Source organism: Etheostoma spectabile, unplaced genomic scaffold (assembly GCF_008692095.1).
Source record: "Etheostoma spectabile isolate EspeVRDwgs_2016 unplaced genomic scaffold, UIUC_Espe_1.0 scaffold00018611, whole genome shotgun sequence".
Classification (NCBI taxonomy): Eukaryota; Metazoa; Chordata; class Actinopteri; order Perciformes; family Percidae; genus Etheostoma; species Etheostoma spectabile.
The window spans coordinates 37551-54986 of record NW_022604349.1 but is presented as its reverse complement, the minus strand read 5'-3'; the positions used below and the strand labels follow the sequence as shown (position 1 = coordinate 54986).

General features: G+C 39.8%; 1 protein-coding gene and 6 non-coding genes across 7 annotated transcripts; 4 read left to right on the top strand and 3 right to left on the bottom strand.

Annotated features, from left to right (window-relative positions):
- The first annotated feature begins 289 nt into the window (after positions 1-289).
- Positions 290-1628, top strand: LOC116681317 (trace amine-associated receptor 13c-like). Its single transcript, XM_032509604.1, has 2 exons — positions 290-462; positions 812-1628. The coding sequence occupies exons 1-2, from the start codon at positions 290-292 to the stop codon at positions 1626-1628; spliced, it is 990 nt and encodes a 329-aa protein (XP_032365495.1).
- A 2977-nt stretch (positions 1629-4605) lies between these two features.
- On the top strand, positions 4606-4687 carry trnas-aga (transfer RNA serine (anticodon AGA)). Its single transcript has one exon. It is a non-coding gene; the product is annotated as a tRNA-Ser (tRNA).
- Positions 4688-5215: 528 nt separating this feature from the next.
- On the top strand, positions 5216-5297 carry trnal-aag (transfer RNA leucine (anticodon AAG)). Its single transcript has one exon. It is a non-coding gene; the product is annotated as a tRNA-Leu (tRNA).
- A 1514-nt stretch (positions 5298-6811) lies between these two features.
- Positions 6812-6883, bottom strand: trnae-cuc (transfer RNA glutamic acid (anticodon CUC)). Its single transcript has one exon. It is a non-coding gene; the product is annotated as a tRNA-Glu (tRNA).
- Positions 6884-10458: 3575 nt separating this feature from the next.
- Positions 10459-10530, top strand: trnam-cau (transfer RNA methionine (anticodon CAU)). Its single transcript has one exon. It is a non-coding gene; the product is annotated as a tRNA-Met (tRNA).
- A 684-nt stretch (positions 10531-11214) lies between these two features.
- Positions 11215-11286, bottom strand: trnaa-ugc (transfer RNA alanine (anticodon UGC)). The gene has a single exon. It is a non-coding gene; the product is annotated as a tRNA-Ala (tRNA).
- Positions 11287-11820: 534 nt separating this feature from the next.
- On the bottom strand, positions 11821-11891 carry trnaa-ugc (transfer RNA alanine (anticodon UGC)). Its single transcript has one exon. It is a non-coding gene; the product is annotated as a tRNA-Ala (tRNA).
- Between the last annotated feature and the right edge of the window lie 5545 nt (positions 11892-17436).

The window sequence follows — 17436 nt, the reverse complement described above, 5'->3', positions numbered from 1 at the left end:
AACTTGAAAAGATTTAAATAATAGGACAAAGGAAAGAAAACAAGGGTAGAAAATGACAGAAGAGAAACAGTGAAAAAAGGCAGGGTTACAGATGATGTAACCCTGTAATCATCTGATGATGTAACAGATGATGGTGGGATGTGCAGAGTCAGGGAGGAGGGGCATCAGAGTCAAACAGGGACTGAGAAAGAGGAGGGGATGAAGAGAATGAGAGAGAGATAAATCAGTTACATGACTCAGGTTTGTTCAGAAAGCTACCAGAGCTGCAGCTGTCTGCAGACCTCTGCAGATGGAGGTTGAGGACGGAGCCGAGCTCTGCTTTCCCCAGTTCCCAAACACCTCCTGCAGGAAGCCCTCGTCTCCTTGGCCCCAAACACTGCTCATTTACATTGTGTGCTACTCCATCTCTCTGACCACTGTGACTCTCAACCTGCTCATCATCATCTCAATCTCCCACTTCAGGCAGATATTAACTTCTTTGCTTCTCTCTACAGGATGTGTAACGTTAAAATGGGAACAGCTGCTGTATATTTGGAAGAATTGTCTTTGAGTTAGGTCTGAATATTGTTGCTCCAAATGTCTGACTTTGATGCCAAAGACTGTTGTTCATGTCTACTCTCTTACCAATATTATTCATTGCTTTCTTTCCACCGTGACCTCAACCAAGTGATTTTAACTGTCTACTCTTACTGATGTAGGGGATTGAAAAATATTTAACCTAATATGGATTTTATATTTTTAATTTTGAGAACTGGTTAGGGTTGTTCTGTCAGTGTTGTTGGTTTAATGATACTTTTCTCTTTCCATGCAGGCAGCTCCACACCCCCACCAACATCCTCCTCCGCTCTCTGGCTGTCTCAGACCTTCTAGTGGGCCTCGTGTTGATGCCGGGAGAAATCCTCAAAAAAACATCCTGCTGGTTTCTTGGTGACTTTGTGTGTTTTCTTTATAATTATCTTTCAATCATCATTTCTGTATCCTCACTAGGTGACATAGTGCTCATATCAGTTGACCGTTATGTGGCTATTTGTGACCCTCTGCATTACAACACCAGAATCACTGTGAACAGAGTTAAACTCAGTGTTTGTCTGTGTTGGCTCTATTCTGCTTCCTACAGCTTTCTCTTTGTGAAGGATGACCTGACTCAACCCAGGAGGTATATTTCCTGCTACGGAGAATATCTTTTGTTCATTGACTATTTCACAGGACTAATAGATCTTGTTTTGTCCTTTATTGTTCCAGTTACTGTCATCGTAGCTCTGTATCTGAGAGTATTTGCCGTGGCTGTGTCTCAGGCCCGTGCCATGTGCGCTCACATTACAGCTGTCACACACCAACTGTCAGTGACTTCAAAGGCAAAGAAATCAGAGCTGAAAGCAGCCAGGACTCTTGGTGTTCTGGTAGTTGTGTTCCTAATATGTTACTGTCCATATTACTGTGTCTCTCTTCTGGGTGACAGCTTTGTTAATGTTTCATCTGCATCCCATGTTCTCTTTGTGTTCCTTTGTAACTCTTGTCTAAACCCTGTGATCTATGCCTTCCTTTACCCCTGGTTTAAAAAAGCAGTTAAACTCATAGTCACTCTTCAGATACTGCAGCCTGGCTCTTGTGAGACCAGCATGCTGTAGAGAGGCTGTGGAGGGACTGAGATCAGACTCGCCTAAACAGTAAATGAATGAATATGTTCAGTGTGTGACTTATGAAATAGAGAATTGAAGATATACTTTCCTGTCTTTAAGTCTAAACTGTGTATGATCCACTGTTATTCAGCTTTCTCTTGTTGTGTATTGTGTCTCTCTTATGCTGCTGCATTTAAAGAAAGAGTCATAAGCACCATATACTAGTTAATTTGTTTGTGGTCTTGTGTGTATTTTTTTTAGTTTTACACATTTGAGTGCCTTTTTATGTGTGTGACATGTTAGTTATGGTTCTAATGGTTGATAACGGTTCGTTAATATAATATATATTTTTTAATGTTTTTGCCTATTATGTTTAATTTATCACCAATAAAGACGGATTTTTGTTTACAAAATGTTTTTCTGAACACCAATGACATTCAAAACGGTGATAACTGAAACAGATATACAACACATCATGTATGCAGAGTGTACATGTATGTTTACATGATACATGTGTATACACATATGTATTGCAAACAGACCTAAGTACTACACAGATAAGAACATCTGCCTCTGCAACACCAAAGTGAACATAAAATAACTATAAAATATATAAATATGTACATGCATATGTCACTGTTGTCAAAACCTACACAGTCAACAGACAGAGACGACATCTTGGAAGTTTGTGATTAATACTGTATGATGATGTAACCAAGTGGTGTCCCATTGTATAGGGGTATGTTTTCACCCCTACCCTACCCCCTACCTAGCTCAGTGGTAGAGCTCATGCTTTACATGTATGAGGACCTGGCATCTCCAGCAGGTATTATGGTAGAGTCTTTAAAAGAGCTGCAGAAGATATTACCTCCTGTGGTAATCTGCCTGGTAGGGTTATAGAACGTAGTGGTAGACTAAGACCTCCTGTGGTAATCTGACTGGTAGACAGCACAATAAGCACGTTAAACATACATGTTTTACTTGCTATTTTACAGTGTTTATGTACTTGTACTGTGGTATATGTATTGTGTTATGCTGCAGTTTTTATGGGTGTTACATATTATGAGCACTGTAGTTTCCATTTTTATGGAAGAAATAAACTTGACATGCCATTAAGTTTACTCTTCAACAGGTGGAGACATTTCACTTCAGACACTTAACAGATGCTTGTTAACAGCCTGGATATAGACTTAATGCAAATACAAAGCATAGGAACTAGCAGAGGATGGTTTCGGTCCATCGACCTCTGGGTTATGGGCCCAGCACGCTTCCGCTGCGCCACTCTGCTCTGCATGGCTCAAACAAAAGAAATAGTAATTAACTATGATTTTACACGCGCCGAAAGCGGGACTAATGTGCGACGCAAAGTTCTACACAATTCAGTGTAATAATAATCTAATTCAGAGCAAAATACCGTAGGGTGCCTGCCACGTCCACACGTGGTGCTGCTCCTCGGTGAATGAGACACTACTCTCTGAGAGAGAAGCTCCGATTTCTCCTGTTGCCAGAGTCTTAGGTAAGCAAAACAATTTTATCTCGTAAGAGACTTGTTGTTCTTGCACATAACCGTGTTCCTGTTGCTCCTCACACAGAGAGTGAAATCACGTTAGTAAATGTCTGGTCTTGACATGTTTACAACTTCATCGTGTTTTTCAGCATATTATTTAGGTAGTTTGTTTCCCCATCCTGTATATATTCAAATATTTGTTCTTTTAATTATTATTATTATTTTTTCATGTATATTGTACGTATATTTCATTTATATTTTTAGTCTGTGCTGTGTGACTGTTGTACGCTGCTGTAACACTATAATTTCCCTTTTTTTGGATCAATAATATCTATCTATCTATCTATCTATCTATCAAACTCATCGAAGCAGAAGCGAAAATCCAAATGTCACATTCCTTGCTAGGTCTACACAATGTTGTGATGTTAAAACGTAATTTCATTCCTCTTTGGTGTTGCATTGCAATAACAAATAACTACATTTGTGTAAAGTAATCAACAGGCTTCATGTCCGTGTTGAGTAGGGAGGGAAATGTAACGCATACCCCATACCATCTTCTTCTAATATTTATCATGAACGAGGAAGCGGTATAGTGCCCTAGTAAACAAAAAGGGAGAAAAACAGCAGTGAGAGAAACAAATCAAGGGACTGAAGAGCAGGAAGAGGGAGAGCCAGAGGAGTTTGGGAGAGGGCATGTGATGAAAGGGAGGGCTCTGACACAGAGAGGGATATTCCCGAGGGTGAGGAGGATGAAGAAGAGAGTGAAGAGGATGAAGAAGAGGGTGAAGAGCATGAAAAAGAGAGTGATGTGGAAGAAAACATAAATGGGACAGAGAGAGGAACAGCCAGAGGACAGCAAGTGGATCCATGTGGATCAAGTACTGCACCATCAGTTTGTGATGAAGAAGGTTCTTACTATTTTCAAAGCAGTTCAATTACAATTTCATTGTAGGTCTGCTGTGTGTCCTTAAATGGTGCTTTCTGCTGTCAAATTCTTTTTTTTGTGTCAATACGGCTCTGTTTCTTTTTTTTAGTACATACATGGCCTACATTTTGAAATGCATGCAGGTATACATGCATACAGTGGTAAGCATGCGTTTAGGAACCCCATGCTGAAGTTGACTTAAAAGAGGAATTAAAAAAATCATCTTTTAGAAGATCTTAATGCCTTAATTTATAAAAGGAAAAAGCCAACCTTTAAGTATACCAAATGCATTGTCCAGCGATGGTGGTATAGTGGTGAGCATAGAAGTAGTTTTCGTTGTGTGGTTACTTGCTTTATTTGTCACAAAGTAACCAGAAAGGTTACTTGCCCAACCCAATTGGAAAAAATATTAGATCTCTGTCATGGTACAAATAATAGAGCATATCAATCAAGCTGCCTCCACAAGGATCCACAGACACAGGGAGCGCACTACGATTTGCAATTTGTTTAAAGTTTATGAACATTTGAGCAACATATATAGTGCTGCTTTTCAGGTTGTTGTGGCCGAGTGGTTAAGGCGATGGACTAGAAATCCATTGGGGTCTCCCCGCGCAGGTTCAAGTCCTGCCAACAACGAGAGGCATTCTTTAAGAGTGGCAGCAAACAAATGACACCTCACGGTTTACCAAATCACAGATGTGCCTTCACAAACAATTTTGTGTTATCTCATAGGTACTGTGGAGTACTGTGTTACAAGATTTGCAGTGAACGTTGTATTGTCCACTAGAAAGACAGCAGGTGTTTTACTTTTTGACTATGATTCATACCATAGCAGTGCAATTATTTTGCCCAGTTTGATTTCCATCCACCGCAGTTGTATTTACAGGTTTTGAAGCCGTATACAACATTAACATTACAACGTTTTACCCAGGTTTCTTCTTTTATTCAGTGATATTTCAATTTCCTTGCGGGAGTCATCCCAAAAGGATTAATAAAGATAAGTCTAAGTCTATCTCAGAAAAAAGAAAAAAAAAATCGGAAAATCTTCAGGGGATGTAGCTATTGGCTTTTTCCTTGGAACGTTTTTTTTTCCAATAACATTAACAAGCATACCATTAGTTACGGTGCCGGTGTTTGTCACGATGTGGAGAGCTGATTCCTGCAGGTAGTGTGGCCGAGTGGTCTAAGGTGCTGGATTAAGGCTCCAGTCTCTCTGGAGGTGTGGGTTCAAATCCCACCACTGCCATTTGTATGTATTACACAGCTGGAAGCCAACCAAGGTGATGTCTTACAGCTACATCAATGGGCTGAACTTAGTGAAGTAACTAGAATCATCCACAATCACCGTGCTGCCGTTCCTTGTCAATCTGAGGTTCAATGATTGGTGAATGCTTCCTTTCTAGCACTTTGGAGTAGAAAATCAACAATTACTTGTGATAATTTCCATATAGATCAAAATGATCGCAATTATCACTTTGGCCATAATCGTGCAGCCCAAAGAGATCTAATGTTTTATCAAACCAGTTTGTGCAAGTAACCTTTCTGCTGACTTCTTGTAAAATAAAGCAAGTAACATCACTCACAGAAGCTATTGCGATGGCTGGGAATCAAACCCAGGTCAACTACTTGGAAGGCAGCTATGCTCACCACTATACCACCATCACTTGACAATACATTGTTCACTTCAAATCTTGTAATACATCTGGGCGTTGAGACTGTGAAGTGCACTCTATCACTGAGCTACAGCCCTGCTGATTCAGAAATGCCCTCCAGGTGGTCCTGTGTTATCAAATTAAAAAGAAAATGGGAAGTGTGTTCATTTTTTGCCCTTCAATAGCTCAGTTGGTAGAGCGGAGGACTGTAGAGGCATAAATCTGAAATCCTTAGGTTGCTGGTTCAAATCTGGCTCGAAGGAGCAGTCTTTTCCAGAGTTTCCCTCCAGGGATCAATAAAGTCTTTCTGATTCTAATGTAGAGATGGACAGACGACCCAAAAGCATGATACTTCTTGCCAAGACAGAACAAGAAAAAAAATAAGCGCTGGGGGAGATAGAGTTAAGCCCAGACAGAATAGAGAACTACAGACAAAGATGTGAAATAGTATCAAGTGTGACCTGAAAATCGGAAAAAACTAGCTTCTCCTTTCTCCTGTTTTGTACACAACCCAAAGTTTTACAAAACAAAATATAACTTTCCTCGAATCCCTCAGTTAAATCACAATCAATATTTGTCTCACAAACCATCTCAATGTCCAATTTAAATAATTTATCCACCGAATTGAAACTTTAACTTACCCCCGCTGTTTGAAATTGCTTCCTTGTCGTTTGGATTCCAGAGTGGAATCAGCGAGCCCTCCTTGGTGGGAGAAAGCAAAGACATGACAAATTCAGTTGTCTCCTACAAGGACAAGACACTGAGGAAAGATCCAGAAGTCATATACTCTGAGAGGCATTGGAGATCTTATTATGAATAATTGATATGAAAATCATTGTTAAATGTAATTTACCATTACAAGTTACTGTTTGAAAAAATGAAAAGAATTGTTATTGAGATAGAGGCAGATGAAGTGTTTATGACCCATCAATGATGACAAAAGGATACATCCGCTGTCGGGGGTCTGATTTAAAGGAAACAGTACTCTTTTAAAAGTGTTGGGGTTCTAGCGTTAAACTAATGAGGAAGAATTTGACAAATCAACCAAAAACAAGTCCAGGAAGTTGGTCTTTCAAATGTCACACCTGAATCTGTTAAGTCCAGACCATTCCCTGACCGGGAATCGAACCCAGGCCGCGGCGGTGAGAGCGCCAAATCCTAGCCACTAGACCATCAGGGAGTCACATCTATCAAAGTTATCTTTGTAGATGTGAGTTTCCTTTTCACTTACTGGAATGACTCATGTTGTTTTAGGCGAGGAATGGTGCCTGGCTAGAGCTTCAGAAGGCAGGACATGACAGATTACACATCTGTCACATAGTCAGTTTGTAGTCTTAAATACCAAGTCTCTTGCTGTTCCTTGGCTAGTTGGCCATATTGTTGGGTATATTGTTTAAGGCGAGGAACGGCACCTGGCTAGAGTTTCAGAAGGCAGTGGTGCAAAATGCAAAACGGCCTGTTTCAATTTAATTACATGGTAATATTAGAATAACAGAGGTGCAGAGATTACCTGGATATGCTTCTGGTATTTTCCAGGGAATCTCTTCACCTCTGTTATTCTAAAATTACCATGAAATACGTCTTGTCCTGCACGCACGTAACGCTGTGCAATCTGACCAGCAGCTAAACACCTTCCACCATCAAGCACTGGCGACTGGGACCATTGTAACACGTTTATTTGAGTAACAAAGGGTGAAACTGGGAGAAAACACAATGACCAGTTACTTAGATATTAATGAGTCACAGATGTTAATCAAAGATAATGTAAAAACAATATAACTACACAACATTGCAATGCGGTGGGGTATACAGTAGGCTAGCAAAAATGTTAGATGAAATAAAGAAACACGTAATGTATTGTTATCCAGTATAGGTAGTATAACCTATGTTGGGTATCTAAATAAACTAAGATATACTTACATGTGGCATTACCCAAGATAAAAGTGGCAAACTAGCTTACTGAAGTATACCGTCAGTTAGGGCTGAACAATATGTGTTTTAGCCTCGACATCGCGATGTGCGCATGCGCGATAGTCACATCGCAGGACGTGGTGATGTTGACGCTAATACTTTTTTGCTGCTTGATAGAAAAGTAAACTTTCACACGTTTCTCCTTTACATGATTATTACCGTCCTACCGTTCCCCTTTAAGACAGGTAGCCATGTGGGCAATGTGTGTATGTGACATTAGTCCAACGGGGTTTGTTATGGGAAGTGTGTAGAAAAGTACTGTAGGCAGCAGTTACCGCTGACACAGTAATGCGCATAGTTTTTGAAGGGTAGTCAGTGAAGCTACAGTAGTCAGTGTTTTATGTTTTCTGCAAATACAAACTAAATCCCCTGATTAATGCAACATAATCACAACGTCTCCCAGGCATTTCCCACCGCAGAAAGCTGCTATCAGCCAAGCTAAAGCTAATATAGTTAGCTTAAGAAACAAGCAGAAAGCTGCTACCAGCCAGGCTAAAGCTAATATAGTTAGCTTAAAAAAACAAGCAGAAAGCTGCTACCAGCCGGTCTAAAGCTAAAATAGTTAGCTTAAAGAAACAGCAGAAAACTGCTACCAGCCGGTCTAAAGCTAATATAGTTAGCTTAATGAAACAAGCAGAAAGCTGCTACCAGCCAGGCTAAAGCTAATATAGTTAGCTTAAAAAAAACAAGCAGAAAGCTGCTACCAGCCGGTCTAAAGCTAAAATAGTTAGCTTAAAGAAACAAGCAGAAAGCTGCTACCAGCCAGGCTAAAGCTAATATAGTTAGCTTAAAGACACAAGCAGAAAACTGCTACCAGCCGGTCTAAAGCTAATATAGTTAGCCCAAAGAAACAAGGGGTCCGTCTATCCAAATTAACGTTACGGTTCGGAGCTGCAAAACTCTGAAACGTAACACTAATCTACTACAGAAGTCTGTGTCTGATCTAACGTCATTTCCACTGACTGAACTGTTCTTGGATACACAGAGTGTGTTGCTAGTGAGCGTGACGTACAGGTCTGGTCAGTTTATCAACTAACGAGCTGGCCCCGCTAGTCGACCACAACCTGGAATTTAGAAGAAGCAACATGCAGTCACTGTCATTCACGTTAGCCTGGATTGATTATTATTTGAATCCAATAGTGTCGTGCTAGTCAACCAGAGTATTTCTACCTGATTTCCCTCTCTAAAATCACTTCAGAAGAGTAACGTTAGTCACAGCGCTTACTTGCGTTGGTTTTTGTAAAGCATTAAAGTTCAACAAAGAATATGAAGGTAAATATGGTGCAAATGTGAGAGCACGTAGATGTGATGCGAGCACTTGTAGAATATCATTTGAGAGCTTGAAGAAAAAAATTCTATACTTGTACTTTATTTCATTTTTTTCACTTCAGTCACTTTTTCACAGCAGCGAGTCTGCGTCCTCGGCTTTTGCAACACTTCTTGAGATACATTTGATGCAAAACTAAGTTTTCACCTGTGGACTTAGTCTGTGGAGCTCTGCGCCAACAGGATGGGGGGGAGGGGGGGCAACAGGGTTTCTATCCCCAGATGAGGGACGACTCTGTCCGGCTTAGTTATGTAGCATGAAAGCTAGCATAGGCTTACTGGCATCCAACCCGCTTCTAAATACTGTAAATACCTTTTAATTATCTCAAGACTTTTTAAAAGTTAAACTGAAAGACTGGAGCTCCAGGTCCTGCAGACGCAGACGGTCCGCCGTCAGTGGGCTCGGCCAGCGGGGAAACATCGCTAGAAAGCTCCGCTGCCGACTTCGACGTGATCTGATCTCCAGCGAGACACGGAGAGCTCCAGACCCGGTAGCAGTGGCACAACCCCCTGGGAGCCCACCGCCAGTGTTGGTGGAATAGAAGCTAGCGTTAGCGAACTAACCAACCAGCCCTCTTAAAAAAAATACATTTGAATTTAAAAGGCACGCATTATACCCACTAATGGTGGTCCGTCCGTGGCTGCAAGACCTGGAGCTCACCGCCAGTTGTTTGAGTTTGACTGTTAAAAAGTGTTAGGATAATTAAAGTGTATTTATTTATAAGCTATTCCACCAACACTAGTGGTGAGCGGGTCTGGAGCTATCCATGTCCGTCTGCAGCTGCAGGACCTGGAGCTCACCACCAGTGTTTCAGTTTGACAGTTAAAAAGGGTTGAGATAATTAAAAAGTATTTGTTTGGAAGCAGGCTGGCTGCTAGTTAGCTAACGCTAGCTTCCATGCTATATAAATAAGCCGACAGAGTTGTCCCTCACAGAAAAAAACACAAGTAAAATTAAAAAACACTACATAAACTTTGCTACCGTGTTTATTTAAATATAGGTACACCTACATGTAGGATGACGAGATTGCAATATAAGCCTATATATTAATAATAGGAGTATCCATATGTCAAGGGTGTATATTTTCATTAGGCGGTGCAGTACAGCCCAATCCAGCAGGGGAGAGTTCTAGCCCGACCAGGCTCCTCTCTTTACATAGTAAGCCTCACTGGGGGTCCAAACTAAAATGATAAGAGGCAACTTGGTAGACTACTTACTGATGTTTATATCTGTACTCACAATGCCCTGTTTTTAAAAAACACCAGCCAATCACAAGTCTTACATGTGATAATCAATGTGTGAGTAATCAGGAAGCTCACATAAAAGATAGTTGCAAGGTCTACCAAATGTTTAACTTTAAGACCCGTAAGCTGTTGGAGCCTTGGTTGCCACAGGGTCCAAAACCTTCCCTCAAAATATGAATCACAGATTTTCCAGCCCCTTGTCATGAGCATCAGAGCAGAGTGGCGCAGCGGAAGCGTGCTGGGCCCATAACCCAGAGGTCGATGGATCGAAACCATCCTCTGCTATTTCATGTGCTTTGTATCAGCATTAAGTCTATTTCCGTTTGTTGATGTTTAACACAGCAACTGATGTTGCAAGTATCTGAAGTGAATGTCTCCACCTGCTGAAGAGTAAACTTAATGGCATGTTGAGATTATTTCATCCATAAAAAAAGAAGCTACAGTGCTCATACCTTTCATTCCCGCTGTAACACCCATAAAAACTGGAGTGTAATACAGTAATATACTACACTACAGGTAATAAATACTGTAAATAGAAACTGTATAACATGTAGTTTAAAGTACTTGTTGTGCTGTCTACCAGTCAGATTACCACAGGAGGTAATATCTTTACCGAATCAAACCCAGGTCAACTGCTTGGAAGGCAGCTATGCTCACCACTATACCATCATCACTGGGCAATGCAATGTTCACTGCAAATCTTGATACACATCTGGGCATTGAGACTGATTTTGCATTAATTACCATAAATGCAAGGAGGTCACGGCAACCCACAACACTGTGTTATTCAAATATGCACTAATCCTTTTCAATAGTTGAGTAAAGCAGGACATGGGTAAAGTGCACCGAGTTTTTAGACACTTGATAGTTAGTCATCCACTTTATGGCATTTTAATACTCGCTGCATTGTTTCATTTTCAGAATAAAAGCTTCTGCAGCTCTTTGACAGTCTGGACAAGGAATACCTGCTGGAGATGCTGGGGATTGAACCCAGGTCCTCATACATGCAAAGCAAGCGCTCTACCACTGAGCTACATCCCCTGAACGTTTCTAAATTTCTTTTACTTTTTCTAAGATCATGGAATAAGAGAAGAACGCTATCGGAAAACTGACTCGGTCAGTGGAGCAATGAAAAGACCCCATGACAATCTACCTGACCATAGCCTTTCAAGTCAGTGACAAATCTAAGCTGTATTTCCTTTTTACCAAAATTCATTTCCTATTTTGGTAAAATGATTTGTGTCAAAAGTAGTCTGTTGTTCAATATATCAGACAGCTCAAACTGGCAGTGTTGCCATAAAACACTACATGCCAAACAAACTACTTGAACATTGCCCTTCTAGTCACTGACTGATCACATTCCGTTGATGCATTAATGCATTTTGTTTGTTTGTTTTATTTGATCCCCATTAGGATAATGCACTGCTCACTGCAAATCTTGCAACACATCTGGTCTTTGAGACTGATTTTTGCATTAATTACCATGAACACAAGGAGATTGCCTTTTAATACTTTTGTCTTTCAGAATAAGAGGTTTTGTAGCTCTTTTACAGACTGTTGTAACAGAACACTTGTTGGAGATGCCGGGGATTGAACCGGGGCCTCATACATGCAAAGCATGCGCTCTACCACTGAGCTACATCCCCTGAATGTTTCTACAGAAACCCCTACCCGGGAAAAATGTTGAAGTAAACTTGTTTGTTTGTTTTATTTGATCCCCATTAGCTTCAGCATGAACTAAAAGCTTTTCTTCCTGGGGTCCTACAATCCTTTCTTTGACAATACTCTTTGTGACATTTCATTACACACACACAGACATAAATTAGAAAATACTAACCATAATTAAATCTTACAGTTAACGCAATTTATACAAGAAATAAAATAAAAGACACTACTCCGAATAGATTAATCAATTTAAGAAATAAGATAACAAAAGCCCTATAACAAACAAATTTTAAATTACATATTTAATTCCTTTGAAATAATATGTCTTAAGTGATTTTTTAAACCATACAGAGAGTTGTGTTTGATAGTCGTTGGGAGAGAGTTCCATTCACACATCGCTCTGTACCCGACAGAACGCTAAATTGATTTAGTTTCACTTTAGGTAAAATAAAACTCCCTTCTACTGCACGCCTCGTTGGATAATGATGTGTAGCAGTTCTAAAGGATAGTTTTCTGTTTGAAATAAAAGGTGTTTTGTTTGTTATAACGTTATGTAAAAAAAACATTAGCAAATACACAATCTATTTTTAACTTTAAACCATGAGAGTTGTTCATGCATGTTATCAACATTTGATCTAACCAACACAAAAAAGCCAGACGTTCAGCTTTATTCTGAATCACTTGTCATTTTTTCATATTAATTGCTGAAGTGCTGGACCACACCACTGAGCAGTAATCCACATGTGAAAAAAACAAAACCTGAAGGACTTTTTTACCTATCTGTGGTGTGAAGATGTTTGCACACCTTTTAATAACTGACAAGGTGTTGCCCATTTTAGTTGCCAGCTTCTGGATGTGTTTGTCCCAACACAATCTATCGTCAATCACACCCAAAAGTTTAGCCTTTTCTCTTTGCTCTACAGAAGTTTGCTCTATACTGAGTTCAAGTTTCGATTTGGAACATTAAAAAAAGGAGTTCCAACCACTAAACTAGTAGTTTTAGATCCATTGAGATCAGTTTGTTACTTCTGATCCAGTCCACCACTGTAACTCTCTCTGTAGTTTAGTAAACAGATAGTAAATCGTTAGTAAAGATTGTGAAGAGGAGTGGCCCAAGAGAACTTCCTTGAGGAACTCCATGTTCCACAAGCCTGAAAATCTTCCATTAAAGTAAATTAATTGTCTCAGTCCAATAACTTTCCTTCCATAATGTGATTTGTGAAAAACTATAACATTCCAATTTTTTTAACAGTAAGTTGTGGTCAGTTATATCAATGCTGCAGTAAAATCAAGCACCACAACACCTATTATTTTTCTCTCGTCCATATCCTTAAACCAGTCATCAACCATCTGAGTCAGGGCAGTGGCTGTTGAGTGTTTTCCTCTGTGTGCATGCTAAAAACTGTAATAAAATTATTTAAAAAATAAAACTGAATCTGTTCATAAACAATTCTTTCCATTATTTTACAGATAATTGGTAATAAGCTTATTGGTCTAATGTTTGATCCAGAGAAAGGCATTTTCTTATTCTTTGGTATTGGCATAACTTTACATATCTTCAATGCTTGCAGACATACATTTTCCATAAAACACATTAATTATATGAGCAATAGCAGGAGCAATGATTCAAACTATTGGCGTAATCCACCTATTTTCGATATAGTCCACACCAGGTGGTGTTTTACAATTCATCAGAAGTAATTTTACTTTCAAAACACTTACACTCTTAAATTTAAAACTACATGTTTTACTTTCCACAATCTTATTTAACAATGTTTTTGACAAAGCCGTGTTGTGTAGCGGTGTAGTATTTTTAAGCTTATTTATTTTATTGATAAAATAATCTTTGAGACAATTTGCTATATCACTTCATTTTTCTAACTAAAGGTCTATCTATGTAGGGATCCAACCCATGATGTTGTCACACACTTAGTGTGTTTTAGTGGATGGAAACGTTCTCTTATCAAGGAGTTTAAACACAGAAACGGCAGGAAGGATAAATCCACCATATCAAGTCACAAATAATCAGCATGAGGCCTTGTTTAATTTCTTTTATTTTGTATTTAATTGATTCACATTGCAAACTGTTTAAAACATTTCAGTCATTGATGTTATTCTACAAGTCAGATGAATAAATCAGCTGTTGGCTTTCTATTTCTGATTTTGTATGACATCATCAGTGTCTTTACTTTCAGTCTGAACAGACCTCAACAGATTTAAAACCACATTCAGTCACAGAAAATATGAAATGTCAGACAAAGATTATTAAATGAAATTGCACAAAGTAGGACAACATGTTAAACTACAAAACAAGAATTACTTGAGTGTACAATTAAAAATGGACAACTTCCAGTATGTTGGTAATGATGAGAGGACCAATTTACACAAATATTGAATTTGCACTTATGAAACTCACAATGCTCAAAGGTTAGAGTTTTTGCCAACTTTTGGGAGTTTAGAAATATATAAGGGTGACAAAAATGTATTCCAAAAATGAAAATTATACTGACTTACTGTCAGCCAAAAAAAGTTGTAAGTTTCTAGAGATGAGAAGAAAGTTTTTACAAATTAAAGTTTCAAACATGTCTACGTTTTCCAACCAAAACATCTTTAAACGTCTTAATGTTTCTCCTTTGGGCCCCCTCCTTCCCACGGTGGTACATTGTGGTTAGGGTTGGGTACCAAAACCCGGTGCTAGTACGGCACCGGTGCCTTAACACCCTTATCTATCGGACCGAATAGTAACGGGGATTTCGGTGCTACTGAAACACCAGCGCTGCCTTTTTCCATCTAGTGGTTGTTTTGTCATTTAGCAGCAATTTACTGGAGAAATATGTTGCTAAATTTTTTTATTTAAATTTGGACCATATAGCAATAAACAAGCCATTCTTAAATGTTGGTGACTGTCTTTTGTGCTCCTTCAATTTTAAATATATAAATTTAAAAAATGTATTTTTAAAAGGATGGGTTCAGGCACCGTTTCTGGTGCCTAAATGGTAAAGGGTTCTGAGGACAGGCAGAAAACAGTCCAGCTTATCCACAATAACATACATGTTGAACAGAAGATAAAGTTACTGCTGGTCAGCCTTCAATGTGGAGAGAAGATCAGAATATAACAACACAGCTATCAGGGCATGAGGAGGAGGAAACAGCTTGGCTCTGAAACATGTTCACAACGAGGCAGTGTGAATGCGCTGGTGTCTTTTAAGGCTACCACTATGAGAAAAGGTTTCCCCACATTGTTCACACCAGTACGGCTTCTCTCCAGTGTGAATGCGCTGGTGTCTTTTAAGGTTACCACTCTGAGAAAAGGTTTCCCCACATTGTTCACACCAGTGCGGCTTCTCTCCAGTGTGAATACGCCGGTGAGTTTTAAGGTGACTACTCTGAGAAAACGTTTCACCACATTGTTCACACCAGTACGGCTTCTCTCCAGTGTGAATGCGCTGATGTTTTTTAAGGCTACCACTACGAGAAAATGTTTCCCCACATTGTTCACAGTTGTACGGCTTCTCTCCAGTGTGAATGCGCTGGTGAGTTTTAAGGCTACCACTACGAGAAAATGTTTCCCCACATTGTTCACAGTTGTAGGGCTTCTCTCCAGTGTGAATGCGCTGGTGAGATTTAAGGTTACTACTCTGAGAAAACGTTTCACCACATTGTTCACACCAGTACGGCTTCTCTCCAGTGTGAATGCGCTGGTGAGTTTTAAGGCTATCACTACGAGAAAATGTTTCCCCACATTGATCACAGCTGTAAGGCTTCTCTCCAGTGTGAACTCTCTGATGAATCTTTAAATATCCTGATGTTGTGAAGGATTTGTCACAGTGCTGACAGCGGTGACGTTTGACTCCTCTTCCTCTCCGTTTCTATCAACAGAGAAAAACCAAGAGAGTGAGTTAGTGAGGTGCCATGCTGTAGAGCTCTATCTTAACCCGTTTGCGCCGGATGCTTCGCGACGACACATCTACCGCCGGTTACTGCGTTGCGCAACTCTGACCCTCCTGCCGGCTGCTGCGTGGCGCAGCATTTTGTACTGGTCGGTCTTTCCATGACGCGTGCGGCAGAGAACGCACTGTCATTGGTTCAAATACACATGAGGCGGGTCTTGTTGGCTATTCCAAGCCATGTGACCACCAAAATGTACCGTAGTTTGCTGAAAATCACGTCAATCAACCAGACAAACATGTGCGTTTGTTTATGGAGTTTTGAGAGACGAGTGAGAAAACGGCTCCGACAGAGGAAGTGGTAGATTATGATGAAGACATTCTCCCTCCCAAACTCCTCACTATCTTCCACCTCAACGTCCCCGCCCTCGCTGTCTAAATCCTCCTCTGATTGCCTCGTAGCCGTTTTCTCGCTCGTCTCTCAAACATTCATAAACAAACGCATATGTACGTCTAGTTGATTGACGTGATTTTCAGCAACCTACAGTACATTTTGGTGGTCACATGGCCAACAAGACCCGCCTCATGTGTATTTGAACCAATGACGTTCTCTGCTGCACACGTCATGAAAAGACCGACAAATACAAAATGCTGCGCCACGCAGCAGCCGGCAGGAGGGTCAGAGTTGCGCAACGCAGTAACTGGCGGTAGATGTGTCGTCGCGAAGCATCCGGCGCAAACGGGTTAAACTAGAAACAAATTTATGTCTATGGAACATTGTTTGACTGACGCAATACTTTTCTTAACCCTTGTGTTGTCTTCCCGTCAAAATTGAAAATCAACACTTTTGTTGAGGCTTTGTATGAATGTTTTAAATTTTCTTCAGTTTTTGTCACTTTTTTGACGTTTAACAATACATTACACCAACTTATTAACTTTTACTTTGTTACAGTTATTTTTGGAATTTATGGTAAATAAACCTCATTTATAGGAAATTATAACTAATGTTTGAGTGAGAAAAGCAGAAATTAGGAATTATTTAGAATAAAATTAGAGGAATGGATGTTGATGATAATCACAGACTGGAATATGTCAACTTTTACTCAAAACTATTTAAAAAACACTTTGTTTTCTCCAAATGCTATAAAATTGAATAAGACACCCCAATATCAATGAAAGTAGAGATTTGTACTTGGCAAAGAGCGTTGTGTGGAATCAATCATGTTATTTTGGGTAGTTAAAAAGAACACTGATGTCGTCCTCGGGTCAAAATGACCCGAGGACGACATGAGGGTTAATTATCTGCCAACATCACTATTATGGAGTTGCATTATGGGAATCCATGCATCCATTGTGGTTAGTTTGTGATAAATAAACTACTTTTGATCAATTTATGTGTGGCCTCCATTTTGTTGCCAGCCTTTAGCCAGCCAATAACAAATTGGGGGTCATCCGGGACTCTTTGTGCCGGGAAAGTTGTAAATGTAACATTTTCCCACAGATTTTTAGCTCTCACTGGTATCTGAAGGGGTTACCGTGTTGTCTTCATGTTGCTGGAACAGCTCTACTCCAGTAAAGTAAATTGGAACCATTGTTCCTGATGGTATTAGCAATGAGGGGCACCAGTTGACCTTTGACC

Bases quoted from the DNA above. Each gene is read 5' to 3' on its own strand.
- LOC116681317 (XM_032509604.1), top strand. From the start codon at position 290: ATGGAGGTTGAGGACGGAGCCGAGCTCTGCTTTCCCCAGTTCCCAAAC. The intron at 463-811 runs GCAGATATTAAC...CTTTCCATGCAG, and splicing joins ATCTCAATCTCCCACTTCAG to GCAGCTCCACACCCCCACCA.